This window comes from Cinclus cinclus, chromosome 1, assembly GCF_963662255.1.
Source record: "Cinclus cinclus chromosome 1, bCinCin1.1, whole genome shotgun sequence".
NCBI lineage: Eukaryota > Metazoa > Chordata > Aves > Passeriformes > Cinclidae > Cinclus > Cinclus cinclus.
In genome coordinates this window covers 119,468,137-119,487,365 of record NC_085046.1, presented here as the reverse complement: position 1 = coordinate 119,487,365, position 19,229 = coordinate 119,468,137, and the positions used below count along the sequence as shown (strand labels likewise).

General features: G+C 37.9%; 1 protein-coding gene across 8 annotated transcripts in view; it reads left to right on the top strand.

Moving 5' to 3' along the window:
• The window catches only part of EYA1 (EYA transcriptional coactivator and phosphatase 1), an 80,040-nt gene that overhangs the window by 40,808 nt on the left and 20,003 nt on the right, over positions 1–19,229 (top strand). For 6 of the 8 annotated variants that reach the window (XM_062502383.1, XM_062502373.1, XM_062502337.1 and 3 more), the window contains one exon: positions 5,531–5,620. The exons of the other annotated variants lie outside the window; for them this stretch is intronic. In XM_062502383.1, coding sequence (XP_062358367.1) covers positions 5,531–5,620 — 90 coding nt within the window. The remainder of the gene's footprint in view (positions 1–5,530; positions 5,621–19,229) is intronic. 8 annotated transcript variants of the gene reach the window in all.

The following is a 19,229-nucleotide window of genomic DNA, read 5'->3' as shown; positions in this document are numbered from 1 at the left end:
TTGCTATGACAGATATGTTGTGCTCTGTATTGAGAGGGAAAGAGAAAGAATGTTTTTGGACATGGCCAGATTAGTTTAAAATTTTTTACCTTAGGTTCTTTTTTTAATCTAAATATTGACTGATGTTTTTGAAAGTCTGCTTACAAGTCAAATCTTCTATTATGTACAGTCTATAAATCATAACTGAACTGCTGAATATGTCTACAGACAGCACATTTCCTTGGTAATTCTCAGAAGAGAGACATGATTTTAGGTGAATAAGGAGAGTTTACAAATGGAATGTCCTTATGAGATCAGACTTCTTTTTTTCAGGATTGTATTTGAAAGCCAACAGCTTGTGCTAAAATCTGTAATAGCCTTTTATGTTACCTCATGTGAGTTATAAAAGGAATGTGATTTCTTTTGTTAACCTCAAAAATTTCTACGTGTAAAGAGCAACTGCATAGTTTTGTCTGGCTTCATGTAATACCTCTGTCTTCTTGTGAAGCTTCTCTTTAGCACCAAAAGATTTTACCATACATCCAGCTGAGTGAAGGGCAAAGCTACCTCCAGTTCAGTCTGTGCCTGGGTCAGGTTCTGAGTTTCTCTCAAAAGCTTTTTGCACTATACAAATCTAAAGCAGTACTACTTTGCAACCTTTCTTTCTTGTTCAGATAAGGCTCGTGTGCAGAAATGTTTTCTGTAATAAGTCTACCTGTTTGAGGAATAAAATTAGGATTTTTACATTAGCTGTCAGAAAAGCAAGTTAATTCAGCAGTCTTGGTTTCTTAGGTGTTGTTAGTTTATATTTAGGTAGTAAAAAGAAACTAGAACTTAAGTGTTTAATCAATTATTGTATGGATAGGTATGGAAAAAGCATTAAAGAAGAGTATTAAATGTTTATCAAAAGTTATTTTCCATTTTTCAGACTAAAACCCAGCTTTTGTGTGGTACCCTGAAATCTATGACAATTTAGTTGAGAATGAGAACAAATTCCAGTGCTCACAAAAAAGCTCAGTAGCAACAGAATCTCACCACTGGCTTTTGGACAGCAGAGTAGCACTGGAAAGCATAATTAATTAGTCATTGCCATAGAAGTACTAATGTGAGCATATTTTTTTCCATTTGTTACTAGTTCTCTGAAGTGGATTCATTAATTGTGGTCTGAACATAAACACTTTATTGCTGGATGGTTGAAGTTGAGGAAAGTGGCTGGTATTCAGTTGCAAAGAGACATAAATACATATGCTGCAAGGAGGGGGCTGACTCCTGGTTGCAGCTCCATCACTCTTGGCACTGTTTACATAAGATGTAGCTTTTGCCCAGCTGGCTCTGGTTGGATGGCATCTGGCACAATATTCCTGCACTGCTAAATGACAGCCAGCTGTTGATGTTGAGAGGAATGATGGCATTACTGCTTAATCTTTGGAGAAATACGAAATCCTTTTGGTGAGGGGTAGCAACATGCCCGTCCTTGGCTCTCAGATGATGTCATGAAACTGTGCTATTCTGATTTTGTTTTCTTAAGGTTTCGTTCAAGTCAGACTTCCTCTTGGGTTATTGACAGCTTCAGACAATAGTTAGCAGTTTCCAATGATGCTAGGGAAAGACAGTGTCAAATGTTGAAAGCAAACATGCGAAAACATGAGAATTTTAGGGTTTATTTGTGGCAGCAGAAGGTGCATGTTTTTAAAAGTGTTTGCCTGTGATTACTGGCCTTTAAAATCAGAAATCAGGACCATATATTAATCTAAAAAAAAAGAAAGAAAGTTAAAGGCAAATATTGTTCTTTCACCTGTATTCTTGTTTGTGAGCAATCTAACGTCTTATAAATCTGCACTGTGGTGAGGGCTAGAAATGCCCTTTTAAAAAATTAAATATAGGATGATCACATAATCATTAAAATACAAAAGCTGGATCTTCAAACAAACAAAAATGCCCTAATTAAATAATAGAGGATTTGGCAACCTGGCATTCAGCTCTTTTCATAATGCCTGAGCGAGTTTCATGGTGAATGACTATGAATGATGTGCAGCCTTGCTGCTGAAGGGATTGATTTTCTTTGCCTAATTCTCTACCTCATTCCTCCTAACTTCTTCCTTGTGCCACCCTTTTCTGTATCTCCTTACTTTTTCATTTGTTTTTACCACTTGGTCTCCTTCAGCTGCTATTGTGCTCTATTTTCCTCCTGCTTTTTTCCTTCATTTTTGTTGCAAAAAATAACACTTTTATTTTTCAGTTTGCACAGTCAGGGCAAAAATGACTCCATAGAGCTCTACATTTTTATTTAAGGATTATTTGAATTTAGTGAATTTAGTGGAAATGTATGAAACTCTAAGAATATGCCCTTCCAGAAGATTAGACAAAGAAACAAAACATTTCCATTTGCTTTTGGATTTTTTTCACCATGTATGGAGAGAGATGTATTGATCAAATATAAAGTTGCCAGAGCCCTTTAGGAATTTGGAGTAGGTGAAAATACATCTCAGAGTTGGAACAGAATACTGTGGTCTTTGCATACATTTCCATCCTCAGTGAAAGCAGTTATATACAGAAGTTTTAAACAAATTTTCCTTTAAATTATAAGCTATTTTATTTTGGTTTAATATGCTTTAGAGATAGAGAAAAACAAAGCCTGGTTTCACTTAACCCTTCACTTGTGACCTGTAGGCTTAAGTGGAAAATAAGCCTAGTACCCAAAGTGAACTTTCCTGTTTTTCAGCTTCTTGTTTCTCCACAAAACAAAGAAATCAAGTAGGTAGAATTTAGAAATGACATACAGGCAATGTTTTGGCTCCAATGCCAGTATTGAAAACAAAAGGCCTACTTAAGCAGTTTGACATTGGTATTTCTTTTCTTTAGTTAAACTGTACCTCCCTCAAAGATTTGTACCTGATTTTGACCATACTTGAAAAGACAGACTGAACCTGCAAATCCCAGGCAACAAGAAGAGATTTTTAGCTTTCCTACTCATTGTGTGACACCTCACAGTAATTAGTTAGCAATTAGTGGCTTAAAATTGCAAAAGAAGGTTGGGTACAGGATTATTTTTGTAAAACCTTGTTCTTGCCTTGTCTTTTTTTAAAGTTTACAGCTGCCACTGTAACGTCTGATGGCAGAGTTTGATATACTATGATGCTTTAAACCAAGGTTCTTGTGCTTTTCATTAGAGCAGTTGCAGGTTTGTGACTACACAGGTATTTAAAATGCTAAGGCTGATAAGGTTTTTGCTTCTGTTAGGTATGTAGCTACTGAGAGCCACAGTTTAATATAGTTTTTTGTGTTAAGTGGAATTTCCTATACAAAAAGTTGTATTTAATCTACGAGTTCAGCTTTCTTTGAAAAGTAATCAATTTTGTTTCTTCTTTCAACTTTTGTGTTATTTAATCTGACACTTTCAGTAGGTGCCAATGAGTTTCTTATATTTTTTTTGCCTAATTATATTAACCTAATAAATGACAGAATTTTAGTATTACTTTGGAGAAAACCATTCTGTTTTATTTCTGCCATGTAAAAATACCTTGGAGCAAAATGGTTAGAAAGCTTTACAGAAAACTCTTTTACAGACTCAGAAATGTGATAAAAATGTTTAATTATAAAAAAAGCAAGTTGTGTACACTGAAATGTAAAATATAATTTGCAGCCATTCATTTAAAATTAGTCAAATGGGTTATATCATGCTCTTTTGCCCATTTATTCTACTTTTCAAAATGTTGTTCCTATTTAGGGATGGAAGTCAGAAGGGAATTATTTCCAGCTTGTTGCATTAGTAATTGATAATCAAGATGTAGCTAGTGATCTTCATTTGCATCTTAGACCTTTAGCCCATCTAATCCCTTTAATAACTAGAGCAGAGGCTCCTGTGAGGTGTCTTCTGTCACTGCTCAGGCACGACAGAAATCCTTGTCTGTTTACAAAGAAGGAAGCCCGATGAGCTGTGTAGGATGATGAGGTGCTAACTGGGCACAAAGATAAGAAGCAATGTCAAAGGGGAGGAAGCCTCAGGCCTAGCTAGAGAGAAAATAACACCTGCTTTCCTCCTGACATGCCTGCAAAAGCAAAGCAGAGGAAGGTGTAGGTCTACAAATAAAGCAATATTAAAACAGAGAAACAGAATACTTTTGTTCTTATTTTAAAGTCTTTCCATTTGAATTAAGAGGCTGATATTTTTTTTTTTTTGGCTGTGCTAGTTTAAATAGAAGACTTATTTTTAAGGGCAAAGTTCATCAAAATAGTATGATGCAATTTTTTTCCTCAATTTTAAGGGCCCTTCTTTATTTTAAAAAAAACCCCTTAATGGATGTGAGTTCAAGAATAGATATTTTGTCTGCTCAATGTAGCTTTGATTTGAAATTTCAAGAATTCTTTCAATGGATAGCAGTTTTTGGGTTTTGGCATTTCCAGAAGGCAAGCAGGCTGCCAAATCACCATTCTTTTCCAACTCTTTACTACGGATGCATTTTGCCTTTTTAACCAGTAGTTACAGAAAAATGTTTGAAAGTTCAAAGATCATGTTGAAGCACCTATTAATTTGACTGAGAGGTGTAAAAAGAAATTGAGGACTGCATCTCTTGCTTTTTGACTGTGACTTGTCATCAAGTTTAGAATATTAGCTTATTTTAAGTAAAATACGGGTTGTCACTTCTTCAGTTCTGTTTAAAATATAATTCCTAACAAACTAACATTATTAATATAGTCTGTTATGGGATAATATAACATGTTCTTTCAAACTCATTCTCCTCTGCACTTGGACAGACTTGGCATTATAAATGAGAAACTCTATATCAAATGTATGTATTAGGCTCTCTTTTCCATTTTTAAGATTGAATATATATAAAACACCAAAAAAATCAAAACAAGACAAACATCTGTAATGCATTTGGTAACCACAATGCTGAACATGCTTTTTGAGTTTATTAGCTCAGTAAGGAATAAGTTGTTACAGTAATTTCTGTAGAGAAGTTAAAGTGTGTTATGTATTAATAACAAACAATAGTTTTGTTCACTCTGCATGGGTGGGCCAGACTGGAAACATAATTAAAGCTTGGTTTTGTGGACAATCAAGGAGTGGTTTTTAATATAATTGCCATTGACAAATAAAACATCAATTGTTATTTGCTTTAATGTCACTAGGTATTCCCAGGATTGAATCCTGTCATTTCTGACCAATGAGAGTTTATTTTGAGTAACAATAGTATTATATCCCTGGTTAATCATAAAATTTGTGAACAGTTGTAGAATATGGAGAAATTTTAGGTGAAATGGTTTTGTCCTTTCTGCACAGAAGCAAAGAGCCAGTGCTGGAGATGCACGAGGGTGACCACAGAAGTCCCACTGTAAAATCAGGGTGTCAGTTGAGTTAAAGTCATATTTTTGAGTATTACTGGGAAGTGTTTTAGTACAGGGTGAGACACTTACTCAACTGAAACTCACAAAGCAGATGTTGCATTTAATACCAGTAGTATGTTATGAAAATCTGTTCCTCAGTCTGCATTTGGGCATGTATGTTAGGCACAGTATTGATGGTGTACTGCTTAATTTCTTCTTTAAGGATCCTCCCACTTCTGTGTCCCTTGGACTCCGAATGGAAGAGATGATTTTCAATTTGGCGGACACACATCTATTCTTTAACGATTTAGAAGTAAGTGTTCGTTCTTTTAAAACACACAGAGATTGTCTAATATTTAATATTTGTCTGGTTTTATGTGATGTTAGATGGTTTGACAATTATTTGCAAATAATAATTTCAGTTTCAGTACAGAAATGATTAGAAAATAGCTCTATCATTTAGTCATCAGGACATATAATAATATCTGCAATAAATGTCTGCATTGGCCTTCAAAGGTTGCTAGAGTTTAAATGGTAGAGTTTTGTCCTGGCAGATTTTAGCACTTCTGATGACAGTAGACAAGATTCAGAAGTGGATGCACCAAAAGAACCTATAAACATACAAAATTCAATAGTCTGCACAGGCCATTAAATATTAAACTCCAGCTTCTATAAACAGTTGATGGCTGGGTACAGATTTCTTGCTTACATCCCACAGTGGGCAAGTGTTACCTTAGCTCCAAGGGACATCGTGAATGTTGTATGGGCTGTCCCTGGGCTGTTCCTGGGGCTGCTCCTCCTGCAGCAGGCACGGGCTGTTCTGTGCCAGGGTGCCTCTGCCTGCAGCAAGGGCTTTTTTAGCCTGCCAAGGTTTTTTTAGCCTGCACAGACTATGGTTTGGCGACACTTGGAAGATTGTTCCAAAGCTCTCCAAACTGCTGAAAGAGACTGTCACTGTAATGCCTGGCTGTTTCATCTAAAAAGGGAAAAAAGCAATTTCTGATCACATTTTAATAACGCAAAAACATGAAAACAGTCTGATTTCTTTCCCATCATAGTGAAGACAGCTGTTTATTTAAAATCCAGCTGTTAAGCAAGCTTGTGGTGGGGCTGCCAACACACATTAATCATCAAGTTGTTGTTTTGCTAGATTTTAGAATAGTGTGTTATTCCAGACAGCAAAAGAATCTAAAAGATTCAAATGCAACTTTTGCTGATCAAAGTTAATTGGCAGCAATTGGCCTTTAAATATTTCCTGATGTTTCCCTTTTCAAAATCAAGCAAAATACACCTTATTCAATAGATGAGCCAAAATAATTTGAAAAATGCCAGTGTGTGATAGACCTCAAATGTGGTTTGTCCAACATCTGTCCTATATTTTGATTTCTTTTCATCTAAAAAGAAACCACTCACAGATGATTTGGCATCTTAGAACGTAATGAAATTATTGAACACGCTTTTTTTATTCTTCCATTCCTGAGTATTTATTTTTTATACTTACAGTAAAATAGCTGGTTTCTTTAAATTTCAAAGTAGCATTTTCTTTCATTGAGGTAGCTGTATTTAAAGATATTATTTTTTTGGATATAAGAAGCACTATCGTGAGTTGCATGTATAGGACTTATTTTTCAGATTTGTCTAAAAATATAAGAATGCTAGTTATTTTCCAACTCTGTTTCTGATTTCTGGTTATATTTCGTTTTAACCAGAGCAGAATGAAAAAGTCACATCCTAGAAGTGGTAGATTATCTTCTGTTAATAGACATGTTGCAGCTTTAATGATACAGCACAGTAGTTCATTCACTCAAGAACTTTGAAGCTGTATATGAGGAAACAACTGCTCCAGGGCTTTCATGAAGGCAGAGGAGCTCACTGATAAGCCTCATTTCTTTGCATTTCCACCATTAACAAGCCAGTTTATGTTGTATGTCCAAACTGAAGTGTAATAGTTTGTGTCTGTACCCTGGTCTGGCTTCCTCTTACATAGAGGCACACAGGAGTGAGCAGTTGTGTGCATGTCCTTGTACACAAGCTCTAGTCCTTATGTCTGGGGAACATGAGCTCCAGCCTGAAGGATCATGCCTTGTCCAAGGATCGAAGAGGTGTGCAGCCTTCGGGGTACACAGTAAAAAAATGTAAGACAACCTCTACTTGTGGGAAGCAGCATGTGAGGACTAGACCTCATCACAGACTGAGGCTTTCAGTTCACCAGCAATGACACAGTTTTTGAACATGTCACAGAGACGTGGTGTTCTTGAAGGAGCATGTTGTCCTGGACCCACAGTCTGTCATTCTTGTGAACATCACCATTTAGCTAGCAGAGCCTGCCAGTTTCCCAAGGGCTGTGACCTCAGGGCAGATTCCTCACATCCGTCTCAGAAACTCAAAAGTCCTTGCTTGGTGGTTTGGAAGTTCAGGCTACTCTCAGGCTACAGCTTGACAGGCTTTCATGAAAACTGTGGACAATTTGGTTTGGACATGCCTCAGGTTTAAAGCATCTATTCTCACTGATGAAGGACTGAGTCTGAAAGATCTAGCTCAGGTCTAAGCTTTCCAGTTCATAGGCACAAATATTTAGGCTGTTTGGATTGAAAACATTTATAGGCACCATTGCCAGTGAGCTGCAGAGCTCAGGTATCCTTGCCCAGCCGTAGTATGAAGAATGGCAAAGCTGGATTGGAACATCTCTAACCCACAGAGTAGATGTGTCTTTGAGTCTAGGCTTAATTCAAAGTGGGAACCTGAAAGCTGATGCCCTCTGTCTCACCCAGGCTTAGATGGAACCCTTCTTGGCACATAGAGAGACCACTTTTAAGGGCAGGCAATCATCTGTCATAACTTTGGCCTGTGATGCACATTTTTACAGATACCACAAGTTAATATTTTTAAATAGAAATCTTCTTTCATCCAACACATTCCAGAAAAGTCTATAATCAGAATAGCTCTTTTGTTATCCAAGTGAAAATACTTTTTCTTCTTATAAAATGCTGAAGACTGATTAAACATTTTGAATGCAAAGGGCAGAGTTGCAACAGTGATCTCTGAAGCACAGTTTGATTTATGTGTGACCTAACTGACCTTTCAAAGCTCAGCCTAGAGTTTTAGAAATGTTATTAGGTTAAATTTTAAACTTCGGCAGTCAATTTTTAGTCTGTATTAAGTGAATCAATGCCAATCTGTATCAATTGAATTTAGTAGGGGGTACGGGCAGGTAAATGAATAATTTATTTTTATGTATGTTGTTCTTTATTTAATAGTAATAATAGAAAAAATTGCAAACTCATTGAAAAAATTCAGTCAGATCTCATAATCTAGCTCTGACGTTGCTCTTCTGTTTCTGGATGGGCAAAGTATGGTTAGATTTGCACCCTTGTACTAGTTCTTATTTTATTGCTTTGAAAAAAAAAATTGCTTATTTCTTTCCCTTTGCACAGATTTATTTGGAGTGATTAATTCCAAAGTGATGTAATAGCAAATAATCTCCGATCTATAGGAGCACTCCATAAACAGCATGCTAAAGGGATATGACAAGATTTTTAGGATACTGAAGAACAATATTAATGTTTATTTATGTGCAATTTGATCTAAGTACCATAATAAACAGTGTTTTCTTGAATCATCAATAATTCCATAATGAAATTATAGAAGTATACTAGGCTAAACAGTAGAAGATAGTGCAGTGTTCTAAAAATTTAGATTCCAAAATCTGCATTTGGGCTTCTAAACAACAGCTTTAGGTTTTCAGTATTGAAGTTGTTTTATTTAAATATCTCATACTCCCTGTTTTATAGTTGAATTATAATTGTGTGAAAGAGGGAATAACTACATTGATGTAGTGCTCTCAAGAGAACCACAGTTACCTCATCTGAAAATAAAGTTTGGTTTTACATGCTGATTATGTTGTGAAAGGGATAATAAGGTATAATATTTTAAAGGTGTATATGGAGCAATTATACATATTATGTATTTTAGGAGGTATGCTCTAGTGTTTTAGGGAAATGAACAACTTGATGGTAGGACTGAAACATGACCTGCGCTGAGGTGATCAGCTCCGGTGCAGGTGTGTTCTATAGCAGAGCAGGGGAACATGGCTTTCAGGGGGGGTCCTCAGCCAGGGAAGCCCCAGGGGAGCACAGAGACCCACCAGGAGTAGGCAGCTCTTATGGGAGTGGCTTATTGTCCTGGCATGTGCAGGCCATGGGTCATGGTGGCCAATCCCTCTTCCCACAGTAGTCATCCAGGCAGACAGGTCATGGTGTGGCATTTGCTCAGCAGGGTGTGCAGGGAGGGCAGCGTCTCAGAGGAGGAACATCCACTGGCCAAGTGTGGACATGTGAAGTTTACCAGCAGCCAAGCACCACTCTGTAGCCATCTGCACAGGTCAGGGGCACTCATCCCACCTGACTCCCAAGGCAGAATGGTGGACACTCATCTGAGAGCAAAGGCTGCAGCTCTGATGGGAAATCTGCACCATTTGTCCTGACAGTGGCCAGTGCCTCCACATAGACAGGGCTACTGAAGGGACAGACTGCAGTGCAGACTGCAGAAAGCAAATAGAGGTTTCTCATGGGACAAGGACAGGACAGCAGACCTGCCTGACAAAGGTGTGCAGGTGGAGCTGATTTGCTCCATCTGTCAAAAAAGGAGAAGAGCATCTTCAGCAAAGGCTTGAGGAAGAGGGCTTTAAACTAAAGTTGCTGCAGGAGAGGAACCTTAATCTACCCCACTCCTACCAGTCTGATGCCTGTGGCAGCCATAGGTGCCATGGAGAGGGATCACAGGTCAGCAGAAGAGCTCTTGAAGAACAGCACAAAGGAATTCCAGCCACTCCAGCCAGTAAATTGGTTTCATCAGGGGCTTATTTTAAATGCTTCTATGCAAACACACACAACATGGGGAGTAAACAAGAGGAGTTAGAGGCATGTGTATGCCTGCAAGTCTATAATCTTATTGGCATCACAGAGACCAGTGGGATGACTCTTGTGATTGGGGTGTTGGTATGAAAATACGCAAGATGTTTAGGAAGGACAGGCAGGGGAGACAAGGAGGGCCTGTAACCTTCTCTGTCAGTGGTTGTCATTGCTGGAGTGCATGGAGCACTGCCTGGAGGTAGATAAAGAGCTGGCTGGGACCTTATGAGTCGTGATCAAAGGGAGAGCAGGGAACAAGTGACATTAAGTGTGGGTCTGCTACAGACCACCTCACCAGGAAGACTGAGTGGATGAGGCTCTCCATAGACAGATAAGAACAGCCTTACATTAGCAATTGCTGGTTCTCATGGTGAGCTTCAGCCACCCAAATATCTCTTGGAGGTAACAGCACAGTAGAACATAAGCAAGCCAGGAGGTTCTGTAATGTGATGATGATGATGATGACTTCCTTCTGCAAGTGATGGAGGGGTGCTATGCTGGACCTTGTTCTCACCAGCAAGGAAGTACTGGTGGGGAATGTAGAGCTCAAGGATTGACTGCTGTGACCATGAAATGGTGTATTTTAAGGTACTTGGGGCAGCAAGGAGGGTGCACAGGAAGCTCACAACCCTGCACTTCAGAGGACTTTGGCCTCTTCAGCAATCTACCTGGCAGGACCATGGGATAAATCCCTAGAGGGAAGAGGGGCCCAAGAAAAGTTTTTAATATTCAAGGATCGATCCTCCAAGCTCAGAAATGGTACATCCCAAGAAAGAGGATGTGGTCAACACATTGGAGGGAAGAGCTGTCATCCAGAGGGACCTTGAAAGGCTTGAAGGAAAGAAACTAAACAAGAAGCTAAACATGACCTGGCAATATGTGTTTGCAGCCCAGAAAGCCAGTTGTGTCCTGGGCTGCATCAAAATCTTGACCAGCAGGTTGAGGAGGTGGTTGTCCCTCTTTACTCTGCCCTCCTGAGATCCCACCCAGAGTACCGTGTCCAGCTCTGGGACCCCAACTAAAGAAGGGCATAGAGTGAGTCCAGAGACCACAAAGGTGATGAGAGGATTGGAGCATTTCTCATATGGGGAAAGGTTGAGAGAGTTGGAGTTGTTCAGCTTGGAGAAGAGAAGGCTCCAGGAAAGCTTTATTGTGGCCTTCCAGTACATAGAGGAGAGAACAGGAGGGGGACTTTTTACACAGTGTCATGTAGTGACAGGACAAGGGTTGATGGCTTAAACTGAAAGAGGGTAGGTTTGGATTAGTTATTAGGTAGAAAGTCTTTACTGTGAGGTTGGTGAGACACTGGAACCGGTTACCCAGGCAAGTTGTGGATGCCCCATCCCTGGAAGAGTGCACATGGACCAAGGAACAGCACAAGAGCAGCCCATCTCTCTGCCTCTTCACTCCGTTAAGTAAAGTTAGGTTAATACAGAAACATTTTGCAAATCCTGCATTTTACACATATGGGAACATTTCCAGCTTTAATGAAGCATTGACATGCTGTCTTCCACAGATGCATATTCTCATATTTTAAAGCAGAGAATAAACGGCATTTATGTCCTTGCACTCTCATGCTCTGTGTTTGCTTTGTAAACCTCCTCCTTCCACCCACAGGGCAATAAATCCTTCCAGGACTCCTAAAGCTCTGTAATATCTAGCTTGAATTTACTCAGATCTAGAAGTTGATAGGGAGAAATTAACTATCAATTTTTTAAAATGAAAACTGCTGTTTGGGTGTTGTTTCTTGTATAATTCACTGAGTGGAAGTTCCTGCTCTTGTTTGTGGCCCCCAGTCATTAGACTATGGGTATTTATCAAGTCTCTCTTTCCCTCCTGTTCCTTTTCAAGTTTCAAGATTGGGTGGAGGACAGCTTTTTTACTTGAAATGTGGTGGAGATGTCTGACACGCAGTAGTATGCTGAGCCCTTCTGTTCCCTACAGGAACATAAAGGACCACTAAGGCCCATATTGCAAGGCAGACTCCCATGTCACTAAAGCAGATGGTGATACATTCTGTACTTACACCAGGCAGTACAGGGATTTCCAAGATGGGAGATCATTGTCAGAGCTTACAGATAAGAAAGGAAACAACTAATACTCAGGACAGCATCCATAAAGCCTGATCATGGAGCAGAACTACTCGAACATTAGTTCCTTTTTGGCCTTTGCCTTCAATTCTTACAGGTGAAACCTGGCAGCTTCCCTGCTGCTGGAAACAAATGTACCCTATAAATCACTTCTGGCCCTCGAGGAGACCTTTTTCATGACAGGGACATATATCCTCTTTTCATCAGCCTGAAAATTTCTCCTTTGTAGGTATCAGTAACACCACAGGAGACTAAGTGACTTTCCTCACAGGTCCTTCAGTGACTGTGCACACAGCTATGTCCCCAGTGTACCATGCAGTGCCCTGTAGGAATGCCTTTGAAGCAATACAGCCATATGTTCTGTTTCTTTAATCTGAAGGAGAAAGGGAAACTATTTCCCCTCAGACCTGGGTACTTTAATATGCCACAGACTTGGACTGGTAAATTTTAGCACAGGAGCACTCCAAAGCATGATTTGGGATCCTGGGCATTATGATAATACACATCATTGAATTCATTACTGCATTCATCAGGCTTACTGTATGCAGGTTATTGCACATCTCAAAGAACCATGACTTGTAGGGTAAAATGCTCTTCTTTCTGAAAGCATTTTAGCACATCTGGTCCTAGATTCAAATAATCTAACAAATGAAGTGCTTGGATACAAGCCAGCTCTTAAGTGCAGACTTTGAGCAAGCTCCAAAGCAAGCTGGGAGAGCAGGTTGGCCACTACTAGCAATGTAGAAATCCATCATTTATTCTTCCACACCTTGTAGAAATGTCATGGAGCCAGCTTTGGACAGCCATGGCAGGTATGATGTTGTCTAGATTTAAACTTAGGGTGTATGGAGTCCCACAGTCAGTGATAGGAGTTGGGAGAGCTGCAGTCAGACCAAGGAAGTGCTGAAGGAGGATTGTGAAACACCATTACCGGAGAGAAAAGCTTTCTCAACTTCCCCGCGAAAATGAAAATCAGATCAAGGTCATTTTGTGTCTAAAGCTGTACTCCAAACCCTGAACATTGTCAAGGTGAGCCTTTGCTGATGTAAGGTACTAATCACTTGTTTGGTGCATATTTTACATACATATTTATATAGATGACACAACACGAGGTCTGTGTTTGTGGTTACCAATGTTTTGTAATTCCTGATCACTGTGCCTAGTCTTCTCATCGTGGTGATGATAAGGATGATGTCTACAGATACAAGGATCATAATTCTGTCAGAAAGTAATCAAGAGAGGAAAGCAGCAGTTGAGTCTGGTGATTATAGCAGTTGTTAGTGTGCACAGTTGTAGCTGGCATTCTAACAAAGCTTCAGCTTGGTCTCTTTAACTTATTAGTCCTCAGGAACGTATTGGCACAACTTCTCTATCTACTGACACAATTAGGAAATATGCATATTCAAACAAAAATAAAGGAAAAAAACTACCAAAAAAATTGCAAATAGCCAAAAAACTTTCCAGTTTTCTGTTATAGTTAATTTCTTTACTATTGTTGGGTTTTGGAAATTTTTGGGTTGTGATTGGGGTTTTTTTTGTTTGTTTGTTGGTTTTATTTTTAAATTATTTTTGTAAGTTGTACTTGTTCCAGTTTGAGTTATTCATGCATTTCAGGTAAGGTCTGGTTTTTAAAACCACAGGTTAAAAAACACCCCAACATTTAGAGCAGAAGGCCATCAGTCATCACTAATCATGGCAGTGTTTCAGGTGTCTGTACTTGTGAACTAATTGCTAACAAGAACTCCATGTAGTCAGCTGTTACCAGGGCTTCTGTTTGGGATGCCTAGAGTTTTGTAGATCTAGTACAAATCAGCTAAAGACTAGGCAGACATGCTTTGTGAAGAAATAAATGGACATGCAAATTGCCTAGTCTAGTATAGAGCATTTCATGGACTCCCAGAATGGTTTGGTTCAGAAGTAGCCTTTAACAATAATCTAGTCCAACGCCACTGCCATGGTCCACTAGACCAGGTTGCTCAGAACCCCATCCAGTTTCCAGAGATCCACATCCACAACTTCTCTGGGCAACTTGTTCAAGTACCTCACCACTCTCACAGTAAAGAAAATCCACTTTATAGATTGAACAAAGTCACAATTAGGTCACCCACTCTTCTTCATGTTAAACAACCCCAGCTCTCTCAGCCTGACTTCACAGTCTGCCTCTCTTTCCTGTACTGAGGCCCCCTGAGCTGGAAGCTGTTCTCCATGTAGGATCTCACCAGGGCAGAGAAGGGGAAAGGGGAAAATCACATGCCTCAACCTGCTCTTCACATCTGTTTTGGTGTAACCCTGTGTACTGTTGGATTTCTGGGGTGCAGGTTACATCCAGGGTTTTTAATTCACTGGAATCGCCAGCTCTATCTTAACAGGGCTACTCTCTCTCTCGGTTCACCACCCAGCCTGTACTGATATGGGTGATTGTCCCAGCCCAGCTTCAATACCTGGCACTTAATTACATTTCATGAAGTTCATATTAGCCCACTCCTCAAGCCTGTCAGGGTCCCTCTGGATGGCATCCCACTAGTCAGTGGAAGGCATGCTTGTGGAAGAAGGTTTGTGGTAGTCAGAAAGCTAACTTTTAGTGGTATGAAACCCATCTCCAAGATGGTATACTAAAAGTAATTTCTATCAAAATAAAAAAAAAAAAAGTTTTGTCTATATATTTTCTCAAATTAGATATTCCAAGATGTTCCTTTCAGTGACAGAACTATAATTCTTGTCCCTTTCCCAAGAAATAAAATAGGATGCTTTTCACATAGCAATTGTACCTGCCCGTTAGAGCTAGGTTCTGCAGAGTCTGAAATACCAGATTTAGGATCAGTTAGTTCAGGAGATAGTGTTTTGGAGGACAGTGTAACTTACTTCCAGGTAAAGTACATGAAAGCCATTGCAAAACCTCTTTCAAAGCTGTATATAGGCAGGGTGTGTTACTGGAATCCCAGATCTACCCCACATATGTCAGCTTTAATTGCAGCAGAAACCTCAGCTGTGCTGCAGAGGCAGGCTCTGAAAGGCAACATGCAGATTGCAGATTGCAGATTGCTTCATTGTAATGAAGGACATGAGCCAGCGCTTTGAAAATTCTCATACAGCCAGTAATGAAACAATAGAATTGTTTTTAAAAGCCTAAGGCTTGATGGAAATTAAGAGATGCAAAACTGACTGCAAGAAATGTAACAGATTGAGAACTTTGCAACCATTAGCAGATTTCTAAACACTGTCTTAAGTTATATTGCTGACACCTAAAAATGTCCTTAATGATTTTTTATTTTTGAGAGGTTGCAAAGTTGCTGATAGCTATCACAGAGCTTTTCTACAGTGCAAATCATTCTCTAAGCACAGATACACTGCTTGATGGTTCATCATATTAGATCCAAAGCTAGGTAATGAAGTGATTCATCCTGAAGGCCACTTTGTGCCAGAATTGTCATTTTCGTTTTGAATAGGTTCATTTTATTACTTAAATTTTCAGAAACAATAGAGCAGTAATGTCAAATAAATTAACAAATAGCGGATACTAACAGTAAAAACAATCAATATACTAATTGTTGTATTGTTTTTCTTTTATTCTTGTGTAGAGAGGCTTCATTTTGGCTTTTAATATTTAAAGGAACTGATGTGAACAACTTTTTTTTAAACATTTTATTTAAATATTATGAATTTGATAACACTGAACAAAATCCTATTTACTACTATAGATGTCAAGACTTGTTCATAACACTAAGTATTCCATTATTAGTTTATAATCTAAAAAGTTTCATAAATTCAAATAACATTCCTGAACAGTAGATTTGGTGTTTTGGTCCCTGATTAAGCTGACAGATGTTTAAAATCTCATATAGCCAGTCAAGTCCCTGGTGCAGCTGCAAGTGCTAAAGAGTGCAAGTTATTCCAGCTAAGATCAACATTAATTTACACTCAAATATCTTTCCCAGCCTGCCCTTTCTGTTCATGTAATGCAGTTATTCTGTGCTGATTTCACTAGTTTGTGGCAAGCTATTTTTTGTCTCATTGCAAATGACCCTTCCAATACAAAAACCCAGAAGGCAAACTGAAGAGAACGTAATAGTCACCTTTAGAAAAAATATATCCTGGATGTTGTTTCTTTAAAATCTCATTTTAAAATCTCAGATTTGAATTATTCAGGTTGATTTTTTCAGTGGATTAGTCTCTGAAAATTATGTAATGTATTTTAGGAAAGCTAGGTGAAACTAGGTGTCATCCTTACATGCTATTTTGTGGGATGAGAGTACATTAGCCAGTCCTCACATAAGTACAAAGATTTGAAACCACATCTTAAGCATCTTAGCAAATGCATGGTAGGTGGTTTCTATCAATCTTGTCAGCTTTGGTTTAATTTTGTCATGGAGTTACAAAGTTGTTTACAAGTTGTTTGATATCATGAAAGCCGTTTGTGCTGGTGTGGTTATGTGTGAGTCCTGTGATTGAAGTTTAAATGTTAAGAAAATATGCATGCATATGAATTTTAAATATATCTGTGCTGGGTTTTTAGCTTGTTTTGTTTGTTTGTTTTAGTTTTTTGGTAGCAATTATATTAAAATGTTTCCACAGGGAAAAAATTAAGAAGTTTCTTTCATTCATTTTCTTTTAAAAGCACGAAAGGAGTGCTTGAAGTTGGTTCCCAAAATGTTTGAGTTTCACAGTCTCAGGAGATTTCTACTGTTTCAGTGTGGTTACAATAAGGCCTCTATTTGAATTTCATCCAGTTCAATGATCTAATGAAACTGTAAAGAAAGGGGCAAAACATTATTTCCTTTACTCATTGCAGTATCACTACAATTTATCTGTGTTTTAAAGTAAAATTTGGCTCATGCTAATTGCATTTATAAAATTTTTCTTTAGATCTGTTCAAGAGGCTGGGTAATCCTACAGTATACTAAAACTACCTTAAAGTGTGCTGTTAGAGCATGAGGCTTTAAAGAGGACTTAAAAAAATGTAAACAACAAGTTTAACAAAAGAAACAATGAGGTACTGAAGGAATGGAGCACTGATTTTATTTTGTTGGGTTTTCCAAGACTGTAATCCAGTCAGAACTTCCTGTAGCGCTGTGCAGTCAGGAGATGTGAGAGAGTTCACGTGTGTTCACTGACAGCAGGGACAGACTGGCTCAGCTGAAGCGCTGTCACGAGAAAGATCAGCTTTATCTAAGCAAATGGTACTTTCTGAACTGCAGAAAATCCTTTCAGTCGGTTAAAAGATCTCATCTTTTTCTTCTGCGTATTTGTATAATTCACATTGTGACTGTAGTGGTTACATGGGGGAATAACCATTTCCCCAGCATTGTTGGGCAAGGGGAAGAGACAGTTGTAGCAGCAGTTTGAATGCAAGAAAGATGGTTTCTAGGAATTTTCTTTGACTTTGAAAAATTTAAAAATACAAATACTTAAATTCATTTATTGTAACAAAATGTATATATTTTTCATAAAGGTGTGTTCACAAGTCTAAAACTCCCATTATTGCCTTGGTCAAATGACTAAAACATAAATCAGACTGTGATTATCTACAAACAAGGATTTATAAGCAGAACAAAACAGACAGTGAAAAACATACACCACCATTTTTTTTGTTCCATCAGTTTAATAAATTCAGACAGAAATTTGAATGCAAGCAATACAACCTCTGACTCCCAAACTGTCAAGAGGATTAATGAACAGAACTAACATCTCTTTCCTGAATCTAATCTCCATTAGTCTGGTATTTAACACAGCAAATATAATGACTAGCAGAAGTATATTCCACAAAAAAAAAAATCATAAAGCAAACAGGTTTTATTTCCAATTTTTTTTCATTATATTGTAAATTCATAAATCTTTGTTTACCATAGGAGGGTAAAAAAGACAAGAAAAGTTTTGTAGGAATGCAAATTTTTTACTTTATCATCAAAACCATACTCAAATGGTATGTAATATTTCATGTATTGGGAAACGTCTCTAATTTTTTGATAAAAAATGTATACTGAGAAAAAACCCTGAATACTGCCTAATTCAAATTCAGGTTTTTTAAAATTATTATTTAAATTTTACTTAAATGAAGTACTGTAGGAAAAAAAATTAAAACTTGCTAGCAACAGAAAAGCTTTTACTAAGAAATTAAATAGCAGTGTGGTAATATAGCTTTTATGTATTAGCTACATGTGGTCATGCAAAGGGTTAAGCTGTGTGATTTCAGGATAAAAGGTTTCCTGAGTTGACTATTATTCCTATGGTCTGCCAACAACTTTGCAATAAATGGAATGATTTTTATGGGAATGTGGTTATTCACAGCAAGACTACAGTTGGTGTCAGTATGAAAAATTCTTCTTTAGTAGATTCTCTCAGCAGGAATAACAGATCTGAAAGAAAGGCAAAAAGTAGCTACAGAGAACTCTGGCTGGTGTTGGTGACAAATTATGTTTACAAAATGATGTGGTAACCCATTGAAAAAGAAGAAATCAGGACAACATTAAATCAGAATATTGCTCCTCTAAGCACTGCTGTTTCAAAACAAGTTACCTGTGATTCTGGGTATTGTTTAATAGCTCATTTTTATTGACCATAAAGCAAGGGAGACTTCTAGGCTTTCAGTTGCAGGGGTGTGAAAAAATGCTTCAGAAGTCAGTAGAATTACCTTGAAGTTATACCAAAGTCCATGATGGAACATAAAATATTTGTAGATATGAATTAAAATAATTCAGGAGAAAGGAAAAAAATTCCCTGTATTAGAATTAATATAAGTTCATAATTATTTGCTATATTTAATATTTTATAAAGTCTATTATTTCTTGTATCACTTGTCTATTGTTTACATCTTTATGGTTTCTGAAATGATTTATTAGAAGAAAATTTTGATGGAGAATTAATTAAAATATTGATGAACTCAGTATTAGCAGTTATCCCATTTACATTTGGTTTGTGATAAAGT